At 44.1% G+C, this 17,751-nt stretch overlaps 1 protein-coding gene across 10 annotated transcripts in view; it reads right to left on the bottom strand.

Annotated features, from left to right (window-relative positions):
- Syne2 (spectrin repeat containing nuclear envelope protein 2) overlaps positions 1-17,751 on the bottom strand; it is a 301,122-nt gene that overhangs the window by 109,869 nt on the left and 173,502 nt on the right. For all 10 annotated transcript variants that reach the window (XM_085830464.1, XM_085830470.1, XM_085830468.1 and 7 more), the window contains exons 56-63: positions 16,930-17,112; positions 15,685-15,822; positions 11,916-12,101; positions 9,917-10,039; positions 8,325-8,507; positions 4,603-4,734; positions 848-1,039; positions 172-246 (exon numbers count right to left, since the gene is read on the bottom strand). In XM_085830464.1, the coding sequence (XP_085686590.1) occupies positions 172-246; positions 848-1,039; positions 4,603-4,734; positions 8,325-8,507; positions 9,917-10,039; positions 11,916-12,101; positions 15,685-15,822; positions 16,930-17,112 (1,212 nt within the window). The remainder of the gene's footprint in view (positions 1-171; positions 247-847; positions 1,040-4,602; positions 4,735-8,324; positions 8,508-9,916; positions 10,040-11,915; positions 12,102-15,684; positions 15,823-16,929; positions 17,113-17,751) is intronic.

The following is a 17,751-nucleotide window of genomic DNA, read 5'->3' as shown; positions in this document are numbered from 1 at the left end:
GCACCCATCCTGAGATCTGTAATCCAGTTCAAGAGGATAAGACATCCTGGCCTCTGAAGGGACCTAGCTTCATGTCCTGTGTATGTTTCCTGCCCCCATCCCTACACACAGATATCCAAAAATAATAAAATAAAATTTTTTTTTTTTAAAGGAGAAAAAGTTTTGCCTTACTTCACTCTTCACGGAGCTTTCTTCGGCCTCCTCCTTGACCACTGGCAGGAAAGACATGGAGTTTGTTCTGCTCAACTGAAAGGCACAGCACGGGAGCATTTGCAGTCAGGATGTGGACCAGCATCACATCCTGGCCTGGTTGCATTTCTATGTAGCTAAATCTTCACGCATTGTCCAATCTGTCCACCAACGCCCAAAGTCTCTGGGGCCTCATGCCTTTCAGTCTTTCAGCTAAGTCCAGCCTGCAGAGCCTCATTTGCATGATCCTCGAAGCCCCACCCCCTTTCTTGTGGCGCCTCCTCATTTGCATGATCCTTACGGCCCCGCCCCCAAAGAGCTGGAGTGCAGTTCTCGCGTGTGGACTCTCAGTGGTCTCAGGCACGGGACCACTTTGAGTCTTCAGTAAGATGACTGTTCTAAGGCTGATACTTCAAAGGTTCCCTCCCATCTGCTCGGGGAATTTCATAAGTGCGTTTTAGGTAACTCAGGCATAAGAATTCTGGGTTGGGTTCAGGGCAGACACACCCGGAAGATTTGTGCTCAGTAGTAAACAACTTCAAGTGGAGTATTTCCATTTAAGAAAAAAAAAATTCCTTTGCTCTGGAAAGAGATATCTCATCGGCTGTTTGCTCTCCCGTGGAATGTGGGGCCAGAATTAAGTGAAAGCCACACCTACCTTCCTTTCTGAAGCATCCCTCTCGGCCACTGTACACTCGGAGGCGCCTGCAGAGGGCTTGTCTCCTACTTCTTGCTGTTCTTGTTTCAGGTGCTCATGAAGGTTCAGTACAGCAGTCTTCAAGTCCACTAGCAGATCCTCCTTCTTCTGGTTTAGATTCAGAATCTGCTTTTCCAACCTTTCGATCTCTCCCTGTTCAGAAAGAGTTGTGGGCATCATTTGAGAGAAATCAGAGCGGCTTCTGGATGCTCCCAGGAGCCAGTTTCCTTCAGTACAAGGGATGTCCTGATCCAAGGCTACTGGACCCTGTAGCTACTTCACAGACCTTGTAAAGCAGAGCATCTGGGGGTTGAACAAAGCATGAGAACCTGTAACAAGGTCCACAGGTGACTGATGTACAGCCAGGGTGGGGAGCCAGGGCTGTAGTAGCTAACCACAGGACTCACAGAACCAGATTCCCGAGGCCAAGAACCACCAGACTGTACTTTGATGAACACATACTTCCCACTTTACGCACAGAATATTACAGGTACCTGTTCCCATGTTTCCCCAGGAGATTATTAAGATTATTATTATTATATGCAAGTAAGTTTTCCTAGATATGGAAAAGCCCACTGTCTGCCCATTCAGGTGATGGAATTATAGAACCTTAAGTTTTGTAGGAATTGTGGGTGACAGTTACCCTGACTCTCCAGTACCCCTTGTCTGAGCGCCTCTTCAGAAAGCCAGCATTCATTCCAAGTATCTCCCTAGCTGGGGTGTAGCTCCAGCAGCAGACTGCTTGCTTGCTTGCTTAGCGTGCATGTGGCTCCTAATTTTGTCTCAAGTACAAACATACTCATACAAGTGTGTTTCTAATGTATTCCTTAAAATCCCTCACTAGTCAATATTCTTAAATTCACTAAATTTTGTATGTATATATAAAAATGGATGCGTGTGCACATGAGTGTCATAGGTCAACCTCAGAGCTATCCATCCTTAAAAACAAACAAACACCCAGGGTCTTACTCACCCTGACTGGCTTGGAACTTACTATGTAGGTCAGGCTAGTTTCAGAATCAGAGATCTGGTTGTCTCTTCCTTCTGAGTGCTGGCATTAAAGACATGTGCTACCACACCTAGCCCATTATCTTATTTCTTTGAAACAGGTTCTTCCTTGCTAGAAACCCAATAAGTGAATTATGCTTACTGACCACCAAGTCCAGCGCCCGCCTCTCTCACCCCAGGGCTGAGATTACAAGCACATGCCACAACACTGGTCTTTCTTTGTTTTGCTTTCATATGGGTTCTGGAAATTGAAATGAGATTCAACAAGCACAGACACCAACTGAGCTACCTCCTGAGTCCCCAAGTCATTGGATTTTATGCCCAAGAAAGTAACATGTCACTATGAACAAGAGAGAGTTCTGAAGACTAGAGAAAGAAGGCAATTTCTGCCAAGGTGCAGCTCGTGAGGTGGGGCCAACCTCGGGCTTCCCAAAGACTCCTGGGTTCTGACATTTATTGTTAAACTAATACTCCTATTCTGTCTGCTCGGAGAGTTCTCTACTAGCAGAGTTAACTCTGAGTTGACTAGGTTTCATGTTCCACTTTCAATAAACACTAAACTTCAATAGGAGAGTCATAGACCCCCCAACAAAAGCAGTACCACAGCCATTAGGATAAATTCAGGAAAACAGCAACCAGTGATATGTAGGCTGGTAGGCACTGAGCTGCCATCTGCACTGTGGTACCCATAGCTCTCTGGGAGCCTTTAATGGGACCAGAGCTGAGGGACACTGTCTCTGAGGTTAATATCATTTCCATAATGCTATCAAAATGTTACTGCCTCTTTTTACTGTGTTGGTATTTAGACTGAGGGCACAAATGGATTGGCGGTAAACCCACAGGCACCTTTTATGAAACAAGGTAGGGGACACCAATTATTTATGGTAGGAAAAACTTGCCAGTCCCATTTAAGAATGTCCTTGATGAAGACAGGCTGCGGATAGCGGTAGAGTGCTTACCCAGCAAGCCCTGTGTTCAGTCCCCACACTGCATACCCCAAACACGTCTTTACTTCTCTGATGACAAAATGGAAGATGGACTGTAAAGCATTGCTGCGTCCCAAGCACGACAACTAAAAAGTACTTCTGGGAATGTGCACGCTGCCAACTGGACTGCCCTTCCTTTTTCTTTCAGAACATTATTTTTACAAAATTAAAACAGACAATGAGCTATACTTACACACTTAAATGAGATTCTTCAAGATTTTTCTCAAGAAATGGTGTTGTATAAGGACTATGGAAACGCATGAAATTTGGGAAGTAGTGCATGACTCAGACAACAGTCTTTAAATGACCCAGTATGACATAAGGTTGTGACTTGATGTGTTAGGAGATACAGCACAGACCCGGTTTATGGAAGGACCAAAACTAAGACTGAAGAATTAATCAATGAAGCCTTAGATCCCACTCTCAGGTAGCCCTAACTTGCCATTTGTTGAGTCTTAGTGTAGGGTTGTTGTTGTTGTTTAAATGCCCATGAAACTATGTAGCACATGCCTTTAATCCCAGCCCTCAGGAAGGCAGATACAGAGGAAAGCAGAACTTTGTGAGTTTGAGGGCAGCCTGGTCTACACAGTGTGGTCTTGTCTGCCATCATCCCTTCTAAAAGGTTGATCAGCAATCAAGTATGAAGAGTCTCATTTCCACGTGGGTGGTTACGATAGCAGTCTCAGCCTTGTTCCTGACAGTTTTATGCTCCCAGGTAAATCATCGTGGTTGGAAGTCTCACTTTTCCACTTCACAGATATCACAGTTTACATCAAATCCTCTGGTAGAGCTAAGGAAGAAGTTTACTTTTGGGGGGGGGGGTCAGTTCTATTTACCCCTTCTTTCTGACACACACCCATTGCCAGCCAGGTGTTCTGTCTTGGTGGTCCATTAGGGCTCATAAGAGCCATCGAGGAAACAACAATGTGTGCATGTGTGTTGTGTAATGAGCCCCAAAGACTCTCGTCCTATGTATAATTTCCTTTATTTGTACTCACACAACATAAGCTCTTTGCTGTCCTGAGTTATTAAGTACTTGAAGAAACTTGGTCCCCTAACCCTTCTGAGATGCTCATACTGGGCCTGCATTATCAATTCAGCAGTCATGGGCGATGTCTCCTGACTCATACTTTACCTTTCATATTAAGCAAGTTCCCCTCAGTCTCCCAGCTAGTAAATGCCTGGGAGGTTTGAGTATCACATTAACTGCCTGACTGTATTCATCAGGTGTTGGAAAATATGCAGTTCTCATGGCCTGGGCCTCTCTCACACCATTTTAATACAGATGTATCAATATAAAAACAAAAACTGAAAAGGCCCTACTCAGAGAGATTTATGGCAGTAAAAATACAGTCCTTTATTATATCAATGCTCAGAGTTTTACTACCAGCCTACCCAATCTGCCCAACCCCACATCAGCTTCTTGGGCACAGAGGAAATGCAAAGATGTGCCGTGCTATAGTGTGGGCACCCAAGAAGTCCTATCTGAGGATTCAGAAGCAAAGACCTACCCAGTTTCTGCAACTAGGTCTCAAGTCCAGGGGTTGCAATGGCAAATTAATGACACCACCCAACCACGGCATCACAAAGTAAGAATGGAAAGAACATGTTGGGGACAAAGAGATGTCAGGTACAACACTGTCACACTACAAGAGATTCTAGACACCAAGGATAAAGCAAGAGTCCATAAGATGGATGGATAGGCGAGTGGATGAGACATACCTGTAATGACGGCAGGTCGGCCACTTGGTTCTGTGACACATGTTCAGGGGAGATCTCATCTGAGTAGTTAGTTAACATCTGCTTCAGACTGTCTATTTCTTCATCACATTCAGCAGTCTGCTTTATGACAACCTAGAAAATAACACGTAGCCCCCAAAGAGTCACTGTCACCACCTAAGTAACACACAGGCTATTTCTATTATCCAGCCCATCCCAAGTTCCTCTAAATAGGAAACAGAAGCCTTTTTTTAAATAAAAAAACTTATATTATTATTCTGCATTTATTTGAGCATATATGGAAGGAGGAGCTGTACTGTCGGAGGTCAAAGGACAACTTGCAGGAGTCGATTCTCTTCTCCCATCTCGTGGATTCTTGGATCAAACTTAGGTTGCCAGGCATGGCAAGCAAGTGCCTTTCCCTGCTGAGTCACCTTGCAGGTCCCCAGAATATCTTTGTAGTCTATATTTGTTCTCTAAATAAGCAAAATTTCCTAACATAGTTATATTCTATATTCCAAATATTACCTGAATTTATATTTAAAATCTAGATGACAAAGTTTGCCACCCTGGAGCCTAACCTTTACATCTCACGAGACTCCAGGGCATCTCAGCAGGGCTGGAGGCACAAATCTAATTAAATGCTTCTTGGTTCTGATGTATTTCTTTCTTTTTAAAAAAAAAACTTTCATTTATTTATGTATAGATATTTTTAATGTATGAGTGCTCTGTCTGCATATATGCCCACATGCCAGAAGAGGATATCAGATCCCATATCAGATGGTTGTGAGCCACCATGTGGTTGCTGGGAATTGAACTCAGGAACTCTGGAAGAGCAGCCAGTGCTCTTAACCATTGAGCCATCTCTATAGCCCCACTCTTACATATTTCTAATCTAGGGGCCCCATTCAGGAAAACATTTTATAGCATGGTAATATAAAGTCCCTAAGTCTTATGAAATTATTGGTATGTCATGTACACCATTTAAGAAAGTTTCAGAAGGGCTGGTGAGATGGCGCAGTGGGTAAGAGCACCCAACTGCTCTTCCGAAGGTCCGAAGTTCAAATCCCAGCAACCACGTGGTGGCTCACAACCACCCGTAATGAGATCTAATGCCCTCTTCTGGTGTGTCTGAAGAAGACAGCTACAGTGTACTTACATATAATAAATAAATAAATAAATCTTAAAAAATTAAAAAAAAAAAAAAAAGAAAGTTTCAGAATTGTGTGTGTGCCCTCACACAGACACATGGGCTCCTTCTGCCTCTCCGTGGGTTCTAGGGACCAAACTCGGGTTACCAGGCTTGTAAGGCAAGCTCCTTTACCTATTGAGCTGTCTTGCCAACCAATGTATTTACCGTGCTAACATGATATGCATGTGGCACTTTCTATATACCGTGGTGGCATGCCTGATCCTGAATGCACTGAGCACATTATGTGATATTATGGTGAATTTTTCCAATACAGGAATCCTCCCTGCTGCCCTTTAGAGTTGGCGATGCACATTTCATGAGTAATGGTCAGAAGCTTCCAGAGCACCAGGAGTTTGAAGAATGACACAAAGCTAACCGGAACATGCCGTGGACTGTAATGTTCAGGGAAGAAAGCTCAGATTTGTTTGTAGACGAAATGAAACAAAGTTTTTTGTTTTTGTTTGTTTGTTTTTTTGAGACAGGGTTTCTCTGTGTAGCCCTGGCTGTCCTGGAACTCACTCTGTAGACCAGGCTGGCCTCGAACTCAGAAATCCGCCTGCCTCTGCCCCCCAAGTGCTGGGATTAAAGGCGTGCGCCACCACGCCCGGCTATGAAACAAAGTTTGATGAAATATTAGAAACAGAAACAGGCTTCAAAAGCAACTCTTAGTATTTCTTTGGTGTGCATCATACTGAAGCAAAATGTCTTTTGAAATGACATGGGTCCTGTCCTATAGTACATAATCCTTCTTGGTATTTAAATAAAATTATTTAACCAATAGTTCTGGCTGCTGGTTAGAAATGAGAAACTATATTCACTGCACATACCTGTTCTCCAGCTCACAGAAATGAATGACATCCCATTATGCCCCATAGAAGTCATTTGTCTTATTTTCCACAATAGGGGGACTTGTCCCACTCAAGTGGGAACTAAAGGAAATGTCCTTTATTCCAATATTTTTTCATTACCAATGGCTTACTTGCTTTGAAATATATGAGGGGCTCATGTGATTCCAACCCACACAGTAAGATGGGAAATGTTCACAGCACAGTTTGATGCCTAACTTGACCCCTCCACCTGTCCCCCTTTTCTTCTTGAAGAGGCCACTTTAAAGCATAATTAGGGTTATTTTCCTTTGCTGGCCAGAGGCCCAGTAAGATAGAAGAGATTAAAAATGGTCCATGAAATCTGATACTTTTTACTTCACTTACAAACTACTTTTTAAAAAGGTACAGTGGCTGCTAGGTCACTTTCCCTTCTGTTGGTATTAGGAGAGAAATGACAGTTGATTAGCAGTCAGGACAGAGGGCAGAGGGTTGTTAAACTTCAAGTCAGGGAGAATAGGGTTCCCCAACTTTAGAGGAACAGGATGCCCACTTCAATGCAAAGAGAGTTTTTGAAGTAAGAAGATACAGCCCTTTCTGAAGCAAGAGACACAGAGTCTCTGCCCAGTATGGCTGTGGGGTTCAAGGGTCTTTTAATGATTTATGTTCTATGGGAGTGGCCTAGGAATATAAACTCTGATGATTCTGGCTTGAGAATGGTAGAGTAATAAAACTTACAGAGGGGAGGGGAACCCTCCTGAGAGGGATGAGAAAATGGCAGAACAAAACGGCCCCCAAGATGGAAAAACACCAGAAGATTCTACAGCTAAAATCCTGCCTCATTGCACAGGAACTAACCCTGACACAAGGGACCTCTTTGGTCCTCCATTGAAGCTTTGGACACAGCTCTCCCTGAGATGGTAAATGGCCCCAGGCTACCTATGCCCCGTGTTGGGGAACACACTGAGCATTTAATCCACAGGAAGAGGAAGTGATTGAAGTGGACCAGGAGACTGCTTTGTGGTGCTTACTTTACAGGTCTGCAGCCTCCAGAGGCTGGAGGGCCTTGATCAGGTTTGAGTTCTCTTTCCCTTGCTTCACACACATAGGTCCTTAACTGCAGAACAAAGAAGCACAACAGACCACAGACCACTGATGCTCTCAACCAGAGCAAAGGTAAGACTCCCAGGAGAGGGTGTGGGGGGAGCAGGAGTGTATTTACTTATTTAAACTAAACGCCACCTCTTGAGGAACAACTGCTTTCAATTAAACTTGAAAACTAAAAAGGGGTTGTTTGTTTGTTTTTGTTTGTCAACTTGACATAAGCCAGGGTCATCTGGGGAAGAGGGAACCTCCACAAGACTGACCCATAGGTAAGCCTGTAGGGTATTTTCTTGGTTGGTGCTTCATGGGGGAGGGCCCAGCCTAGAGGGGGCAGTGCCACCCCTGGGCTCGGTCCTGGATAGTATACAAAAGCTGGCTGAGCAAGGCAGTAAGTAGTGTCTCTATGGCCTCTGCTTCAGCTCTTGCCTCCAGGTTCCCGCCCAGGCTTTCCTCAATGGACTATGACCCAGGATACGCAAGGCTAAGTAAACCTTCTCTCCCCAAGCCCTTTACCACAGCAATTGAAGCCAAGCGACAAGAAGGACGCAAGCAACCTTCTACTGGACTTTTCCTGTATTAAGTTGACTCTTGTCCTAGCCGCTCACCTTCAGTAACTCGTTTTGTTCCTGAGTGACATTTTCCAAGAGTTTCACATCCTGTAAAAGCTGGCTTGTCCTCTGAAACACAGGCAGGGGTTGGGTTCCCGTCTGGGGTAGCCTCAGTTCCACTTGGTAAGTCATTATCTCTGCAATAGTCTTCTTCATGGGATGGATGTTTTCAAGTATGACCTTCACAGCAGCGAGGAAGCCCAGCCGAGGAATGAAAACAGAAAAAAAAAAAAAAAAAAAAAAAACCAACCAAACAAACAAATAAACAGCCACCCACAAAAGCCAAGTTCTAATGTAATAGTGGTCTTTAATATGCAATTCCAATTACAAATACTTTATTTTTAATTTCGAGTATATGCATGTGCTGGCAAGCCAACTCGGGTTCTCTGCAAGAGCAATATGCTCACAACTGTTGAGCCATCTCTCCAGCTCTGTACTTCTTAAAGCATTTCCTTAATTTAGATTTGAGGTATGGGAGTGGTTAAGGGTCTTAGGAAACAATGTTTGGGGAAGGACTAACTTCCCAAATACTACGCCATCATTCAGACAACCGGTTCCTTCCTCCCTCCCTTCTCCTCTCTATATGGGATTGTGACTGAGGTCTGTATGCTGTCCCTAGGCAGGTTTTGAATCTTCGAAAGCAACTGTACCTAGCCCGGGGTTTCCTGTAGGAGTCCTTAAAAAAAATGCTTCATGAATTGAATACAAGTATCTGGCCAAATTAAACGTTATTACAGACTTCATAGTGAATGACCTCATTTCACCCTAAAAGGGAAGTACTCTAACCCCTATTCCACAGACAAGGAAACTGGGTTCCCAGAAGGAAGATGTCTCCATTAAGTTTAGATGGCACGGCAGGGAGATTAGAACGCAGGTCGACCTGATCCCCAAGTGCCTGCTGGGGATCACAAATCTGTACACGTGCTGAGATACTGTGCATGGATCTTTACCAATTATAACTTAGTTAATGGTCTCAGTACCAGCAGAGTGAGATAAAGAGAATCTAGGAAATATTCAAAGCCAGTAAACAGGATTGCTAGGGTCAGAAACTCCCCACCGGTTCGGCTCACAAAAGCGCTCAAGGTCTGGGGAGAGCAGAGCTTAAATGACTAAGTAACCTAAAGGAATGCTACTGTTGCACAAGGAACACTATAAATACGATTTAAATGATTTTCATGGAGCTGTGACTAAGAGTACTGGCTGCTCTTCCACCCAGGATCAGTTTCCAGCACCCACACTGTGGCTCCTGACTGTAACTTCAGGCAGGGGATCCCTATACCGCCTTCTGGCCCCCAAAGGACACTCTGTGCATGCGGTACCTAGACATGTATAGGAAAACACTCATATACATTAAATAAAAATAAAGAAAAACTCAAAAATATTTCAAATATATATGTATATATATATATATATATATATATATATATATACACACACACACATATGTGTGTGTGTATATCATTAGATATTCCCCATCTCATCTATGTTACTCTAATGGACCTGACATGTAAACTCTATGATTACATATTTTTTTCTGGAGACAGTAAGAACTATTAAAAAAAAAACTTAAAAAAATAATTCATCCATACCTCCCCATGCTTGAGATGTTCTTCGGGTGGAAAATCAAATATTTCTTTGGATAAGAGGATAGCTTTGATCTTTGCAACCTTTTTCTCCATTGATTTTACTTCAGACTCGATCGCGACCACATCCTAGAGTGTAGACACAAGACACGCTCCTGTATCCCTTACTGCACATTAATAATCTGTAACTCATAATGTACTGTTAATCCTATTCTCATATCCAATCAAAGGATGTTTGCCACTTACACTGCTGAATAACTAATTTTCACACACATAGACGATTGTATGGCTTTTAATAGAAAACATTAGTCTAAACTACACCAGAAAACACTGTGGAAGCCAGGCGTGGGGGCACACACTCTTGACCCCAGCAATCAGGAGGCAGAGGCATGCTGATCTCTGTGAGTTTGAGGCCATCATTGTCTATAGAGCAAGTTCCAGGACAGCCATGGCTCTTTTACACAGAAAAATCTTGTCTCAAAAAATAATAAATAAAAAAACAAAAGAAAAGGAAAGAAGGGCTGGTGAGATGGCTCAGTGGTTAAGAGCACCGACTGCTCTTCCGAAGGTCCTGAGTTCAAATCCCAGCAACCACATGGTGGCTCACGACTATCTGTAACGAGATCTGATGCCCTCTTCTGGAATGTCTGAAGACAGCTACAGTGTACTCACATATAATAAAATAAAATAAATAAATCTTAAAAAAAAAAAAAAAGAAAGAAAGAAAAGAAAAGGAAAGAAAAGAAAAAGCCATTGTGAAGTCAAGATATTCACTGGGTCACTTTTCAGTTGCTCATGAGACTGACAGTTGGCATGCTTCCAAGCCACCTTCTAAAATAAACTCTTAAGTGTCGACACACTCTTTAAATTTATCTTTGGAATGTGTTTGGATATGTAAACACAAGTAGGTCTAGTATTTTGGAAATTTCCATCATTTTAAATAAAAAAAAGAAAACAGAAAAAAGATAGCATCACCCTTTAAGAAACTAACAGACAAGAAACTGGAATACTGCCCAGGTTTTCTTACCCATCCCCTAATAGCTCCTGCGGAGCATAGTGCAGCTGAGTGATGTCATAACCTACTCAGATTAATTTCAACACGAAGTCTCTTGTCTAATGGTTAATTTTCTCAGTGTCAGCGTCTGTAACTGCCCCAAGAATCTTAAAGTAAAAATGCTAGAAAAAGAAGTTGAAATATGTGAGGTGCATCCACATGTTGAAGCGCTCAGGCCTGGGCTTAGAGGTCAGGACAGATCCGACATGATAATAAGATGATGCAGTTGACAAGAGAGGCTTTGAAAATGACAGAGAAAGGCTGAAGGCTTAAAATTACGGCAACTGGGAGTTACTCCATAATGAAGAAAATGTTAAAATTCTGAAAGTAAAAGTGCTATAGTACAGTAATTACATAGCTAAATTATGACAAATGACATATGATTATATTAAAATTTATTATTATTTTTTTTATATTTGGTTTTTCAAGACAGGGTTACTCTTGTGTAGCCTTGGTTGTCCTAGAACTCACTCTATAAACCAGGCTGGCCTCAGATTCATAGAGATTCACCTGCCTCTGCCTCCCAAGTGCTGGGATTAAAGATGTGCACTACCATCACCCAGCTTAATTTTTTTTTTCACCTACTATTTAAGAATCTATACCAAACTATAGAATACATCATAAGGTCATTTCCATCAAAGGTCACAGAAGCATGCTACTGCTTTGGGAAAGGCTCATAACTAAGAATTGACCTCAGGAATCGGGTTAGAGAGAGAATAAAAATAGCAAGCACATTTATCAGGATTCTTCATCCCCAGAGCGAGGCCACTCTGGGTGAAGGACGGGAACATGAATCTTGCTACAGTTGTACAAAGTAAAATGTAACTCAAGAAATATCATCAATTACAAATGTATCTGCCTAGTGCGCTTTCATAGGATTTGAGGGTGATTCCTGGTATAATGTGCCCAATGAACAGGACACGGGAACCCACAACTTTTCGGGTCACTTACATCTGCCACCTGCTGGACGTGTGGGAGGGCCTCTATTATCTGTTGCTGTAAAGCGGCCACCTGGTCACTTAACTCGTGAATGGTCTGGATTAAGTCATCTGTTTCAAAAATGATTGACAGGTCTTCTAGATCCGTGAAAATTGAATGTAGAAGGCTGTGTTTCTGCTCAGAATCTTCCAGAGCCATCTAGATAAACAAGAAGAAAAGGGGGGTGGGGTGGGAAATGCCATTCTGATGAAACGAATCCACCAAGTTCAGATCCAAGAGAATGCAGTGAACTGTCTCAGAAGTTCTAGGTCCTGGTCACTTCTGTGTTCGGAACGAAACAATGAGCGCTCTACAGTCAGCGGGGTTGGGGGCGGGATGTGGCTTGAGCACCTGCTCTTAGCCCCCCCCCCCCCCATCAGATAATACACGTTGATTGTCTGAAGAGTTCAATGTTTCCTGGAGCTTGTTACAGGGCAACAGCTAACACAGAGAAGCAACCCAGGTATCTGTTAGATGGTAAAGGAATAACCAGGCTGCTGCAGTCATTAGAGCAGCACTGAGCAATGGGAAGAGCCAACCACTGATGGCTGCGGCCGGCAACGGGAGGGCTCACAGGCACATTGTGATAAGTGGATGCGCAATTCAAATAAAGAAAAATTAATCAAAGGATCTACTATGTAGCTCAGGCTGGTCTTGGTCCTCCAACCTAGCCTTCTAACCACAGCTTTGCAGTGGCTCACTACTATGCCCAGCAAGATAAGACTTTCTTATGGTAGTGGAGAATGCTGACAGTCAGTAGCACATGCCTGTAACCCCCACACTTGGGAGATGCAGGCAGGGGGATACAGGAATTCAAGGTCAATTAAATTACATGAGACCCTGCCTTAAAAAAAACAAAAACAAAACAACCTAAACCAAAGGAAAAAATAACAAATAATGCCAGAAAATGAAAAGGAATATTTTACTAAGTATTTACTCCTGACACAGTATGCAAGGGTGCACAGTGCATGTGGGAAGAAGCACGTGAATGCTGTAGCGTGTGGGTGGAGGTCAGAGGACAACTTGCAGGAGCTGGCTCCAGTCTTAAACCCTGTGGGTCTCAGGTCATCAGGCTCAGTGGCGAAGCGCCATTACCTGCTGAGCCATTCTGCAGGCCCAGGACAGCTATTTTAAAGACAAAATGTGATTTTCATACAGGACTAGTTCTTACTGCCCATTTGAGGATTTACTTGGATCTACTGTGTGGGAAATAAACCCCTAGAGCCCCTGGCCTTACTTCCTCTGCTCAGCCTAGCCATTTAGAATGTCTCAGAGCTGTTTGAGAAACTCATTCACACAAAGACACTTACATCAGCACAAGGGAGCAGAAATATCCTTTCTCCTGAGCTCATGGCTTACTTAAAATCAAAAAAAAAAAAAAAAAAAAAAAAAAACCAGAAGAGAGACAGAACATCATTGCTCTCTTCTGTCTTTGCAAACTCTCAAAATTTGGTGAGGTTCAGGCTGCTGTTGTGGCCCAGTTGGTAGAGAGCTTGCCTAGCCTGTGAGAAGTCGCAGTATGAGTCACCAGCATCACAGAAATCTAAAGTGGGTGTGGTGACGTGTGTTGGTAATCCTCGTACTGAGGAATGGAAGCAGGAGGCTCAGAGGTGTCATAACCTGTTCACAGACAGCCTGGGCTTCATGAGACTGCCTCAAAAGTAAGTCGAAATGAGCTGGGGGACAAGGCTGGAGAGTAGAGAGAAGGCTCAGTGGGGAAGAACACTTGCTGCTCTTGTAGAGAACCCACGGGGCTGCTCACCCTTTTGTTAACTCCTGCTCTTGAGGATCCGATGCCCTCTCATGGCCTCCACTGGCACTGTACACACAGTGCACTCAGATACACACAGGCAATACACTCATAAAAATAAATAACTCTTTTAAAAATGGTGAGTCATAAAACTGATTTAAAAGAGAAAGCTCATATGATGTAGGGATGTCAACACAAGGTATGTGAAGGGAGCGGGGGATGAGGGACAAAAGGAATCACAGGCAAGGACAAGAAAAGGAGTAGGTGGGCAAAAATGGACAGCGGGTCCCATAGGACAAAAATGTGCCACCAAATCTTGACTGTCGGGGAGGAAAGGCTAGCCATCAGGGGAACACCATGCCATCTTAAATATATAAAGGACTTAGACCGTCTTTGAGGTCTGGTTACTATGGAAACTTATGAAAGAACTCCTTAGTGACTCTTTCTCCAGACTAATAATGAGAGAAAGAAAACACACCTTTATAATCAACCCAGTCAATACCAGGCACTGGATAACCCCTGGTAGCCATGGCCCCAAAAAGAGAAACACTTCCATTGGCTCTGTCTCTCTGACGGCACAGAGAGGGATGCTCAGAAGGACAGCATCTTCTGAGGCATGGCATGTTAGACCCAAATCAGACATTTATATGGCTACGTTCCAGGGCTCAGGCTGGCATAGGGGGGCTTCTACTCACAGAACCACAAGGGGGCACCTGAGAGGCCATCTAGGGCACAGGGGAGTTAGAAGGCCTCCCTCCTGCTGGCTGTTGGGGGAGGAGGCATCACTTTCTTCACTGGTGTAACCTCTGACAAGCTGCCCATGCTCCCGTTAATACCCCACCTACCCAAGCTGGGCTTGCTTGTTTTCTGTTTTAATGACATGAATGTAGGAGAGGGCTTATTAGAAGATGAAGATTTTCAATGGGAGAGTTGAAAAAGGGTAATGGTGGTGAACATGACCAGAATCATTATATACATGCGTGTATAGAAGTGTCCAATAGCAAATAAAAAATAAAGCCATCTAGATGGGGCCTTGTATGTAGCTCAGAAGGAACAATAGTTGCCTCGCCTGTAGGAAACCCTGGTTTTAATCTCAGCACCATATAAACAAGGCCAGGTGGCACATGCCAGTAATCTCCACACAGGAAAAACAGAGACAAAAGGATCAGAAGATCAAGGTCAGCCTCACTCATGGCAAGTTCTAGGTCAAGCTAGGACACAGCAGACATCTTACAGGTTTTCCTTCAGATTCACTTACGATGTTGATGGTCAGCTATCAGACACAGGGTAGATGTTAGAGCCAGAGGTTGCTCTCAACTCCTAGAAGCCAATCTGGAGACCTGTTCCCACAATCCTATCAATATGGTGGCTATCTTCTTCAAGGCAGCAGGAGTATCTATAGTCTGTTACTCGGAATCCTTGGCATTGAGTGTTTGCAACTGGTGGTGCCTTCATGAGAATGACCATCTCATTGCCTTTGCCGTGTGACATGACCCAGTGGTCAATGTGGCTACCTCATCTCACTCATAGGACTGACGGTCATATTGCCATGTGACATAACGAAACGAGCCATGTGGCTACCTCTTCTCATTCCTTCTCATTCCTACTCATGCCTGAACACTGCGGAGAGGGAAGCACACAGATCCCACACCCAGGTAGTGAGAAAAGTGGTGATCTTTTTAGAACTCTGTGAGCTATGACCTTCAACACCACCATCTAGCATGGCATCTTACCTCATAAACTGAGGCCCATGGAATATATAACTATAGCATTAAAAGAGACACGCCACAGGACAAGAAGACCCTGAACCTGATTTCCAAACTCCCTGTCTAATGTCTGTCACTATCTCAAGCTTCTCTCTGTATCTTGGCATGGTTAGGATAAAAATTCATTCAAAACGGATCGTAAAAAGCCCAGATGCTGCTTGCTGGTCCGGTAGCCCCTCTTCACTCTGTAGGTTCTCTGGCTTAGAGAGAACCCTGGAGATGCTACCTGGAGGGTGCTGGCACGGTGGCTCAGGGTCCTTGAAGAGTCATAGTAGGCAGGATTGGCCAGCAAACGATTGGTCTTTTCTATCCACGCCTCTGTATTCTTCAGAAGATCACTGTATTCTTCCATCTTGATCGTGGCCTGTGAGCAGGGAAAAAATGGAAAGCAAGCTTATAGAAGGGTAGCTACTAGTTCATCTTGGGGATGAATAAGAATGTAAGGGTTGAGGCTTACTAGTGATGTGTTTGTGTGTCAAGTTGACAAGTGGTCAATTGTACTGGCTAGTTTTGTGTCAATTTGACACAGCTGGAGTTATCACATAGAAGGAGCTTCCGTTGCGGAAATGCCTCCATGAGATCCAGCTGTAAGGCATTTTCTCAATTAGTGATCAAGGGGGAAAGGCCCCTTGTGGGTGGTGCCATCTCTGGGCTGGGAGTCTTGGGTTCTATGAGAGAGCAGGCTGAGCAAGCCAGGGGAAGCAAGCCAGTAAAGAACATCCCTCCATGGCCTCTGCATCAGCTCCTGCTTCCTGCCCTGCTTGAGTTCCAGTCCTGACTTCCTTCAGTGATGAACAGCAATGTGGGAATGTAAGCTGAATAAACCCCTTCCTCCCCAAGTGCTTCTTGGTCATGATGTTTGTGCAGGAATAGAAACCCTGAGTAAGACACAGGCCTTTCGGATCTTTATCCTGGCTGAGGACACAGGCCCACCCGCTCCAAGTGAAAAACCTTCCAACTTGTCCTCGACTGGTAAAAAAGGGTTTAAGGAGTTCCTGTTAGAGCCTTGACAAAGGTTCCCAGTCAGTGCTTCAACTAGCCTAGTCCCATTTCGGCCTCATTCTGAACACAGGGCTTGTACTTTCTCCTCGATTTCAGGCCCTGACCCTATCATATCCCATTTCAGGATCCTATCCTAGCTGGACCACACTTGGAGCTCGACAAACATAGCCACTATTTAGGGGTAGAGAAGGACCTTGTTCCCAAATGGCACACTGCATTCTCATTGCCAGCCTTCCCAGGCTCTGGAGACAGCATGGCCTACACGCCTATTCCTGGGTCTTCATTTACCTAGGGAAACACAACTGCCTGGACTCCTGCTGAGGTCTCACTCTGCCAGCTAGAGAAGGGGAGGATGCGTGGCCCCAACATGACACAACTGGCTACCTCTGACTGTCACCCTTGGCTTGGCTTTGTTTAAGCCCTTCTTGGAACCACCATGCTGTGCAGTTATCCACTTTCGTGGTTGCACCTTGTTGAGCTGCGAGGTTCTGGATTCTGCTCTCTGGGATACTTGTTGATGTTGCTGGAAAGGAGCCATCAAGTTATCCATCCATTCTTGCGCCTGTCCTGGGTCCTGCTCCACGAAGTCCTGGACTTCAGAGTCCAGCTCGTTCAGCTTGGAATGCCAGAGGTCGAGCTCATCCCATATTTTCTGGAGAAGGAAAGGCTAAGTTAATTTAAATGAAGACTCCATGACGGGGTAAGGACTAGTTTGCAGATGGCACTTGCATTTGGCCATGCCAAGACATCATCCTAGGCACACTGGTTCATTCACACCCGGCAACCATTTGCTGTCTAAACTGGGACTCACTCTTTAATTCTAACCATATCCACTTCAGTAGAAGTGAGCTATCAATGGATAGTGGACAAAGCCCATTGAGCTCAAACAAGCAAAAGCCAGGAGGTCCACAGAAGGATTTAAATAGGTTATTTAAGCGGGAAGTGATGTGTTCCTTAGTCTCAGCTCACGGGAGACTGAAGCAAGAGGCTTTCCGGAGATCAGGAATCTGGGGCCAGCCTGGATGACGATGTAAATTCCATCTCCCAAAGCAAATACAAATAAACATAGAAAGAACAATTTAGATTTATCTGTGTATCCATGCACAAACACACACACACACACATACATACATGGATCCAGAAGGCAACTTGAAGTGCAAAAATAAAATTAACAACAATGTCTTATTGCAGAGGAATTGGCAGAGCGTTGGAGAGTTCTCGATACGCATTAGTTTCGACAACTGCTGTTGACTCAAGAAACTAATAGGTTGAGTTCAAAACAGAACTTAGG

This window comes from Mus caroli, unplaced genomic scaffold, assembly GCF_978045245.1.
Source record: "Mus caroli unplaced genomic scaffold, Mus_caroli_1 scaffold_14, whole genome shotgun sequence".
In the NCBI taxonomy this organism is placed as follows: Eukaryota; Metazoa; Chordata; class Mammalia; order Rodentia; family Muridae; genus Mus; species Mus caroli.
This window is presented reverse-complemented; position numbering and strand designations above follow the sequence as displayed.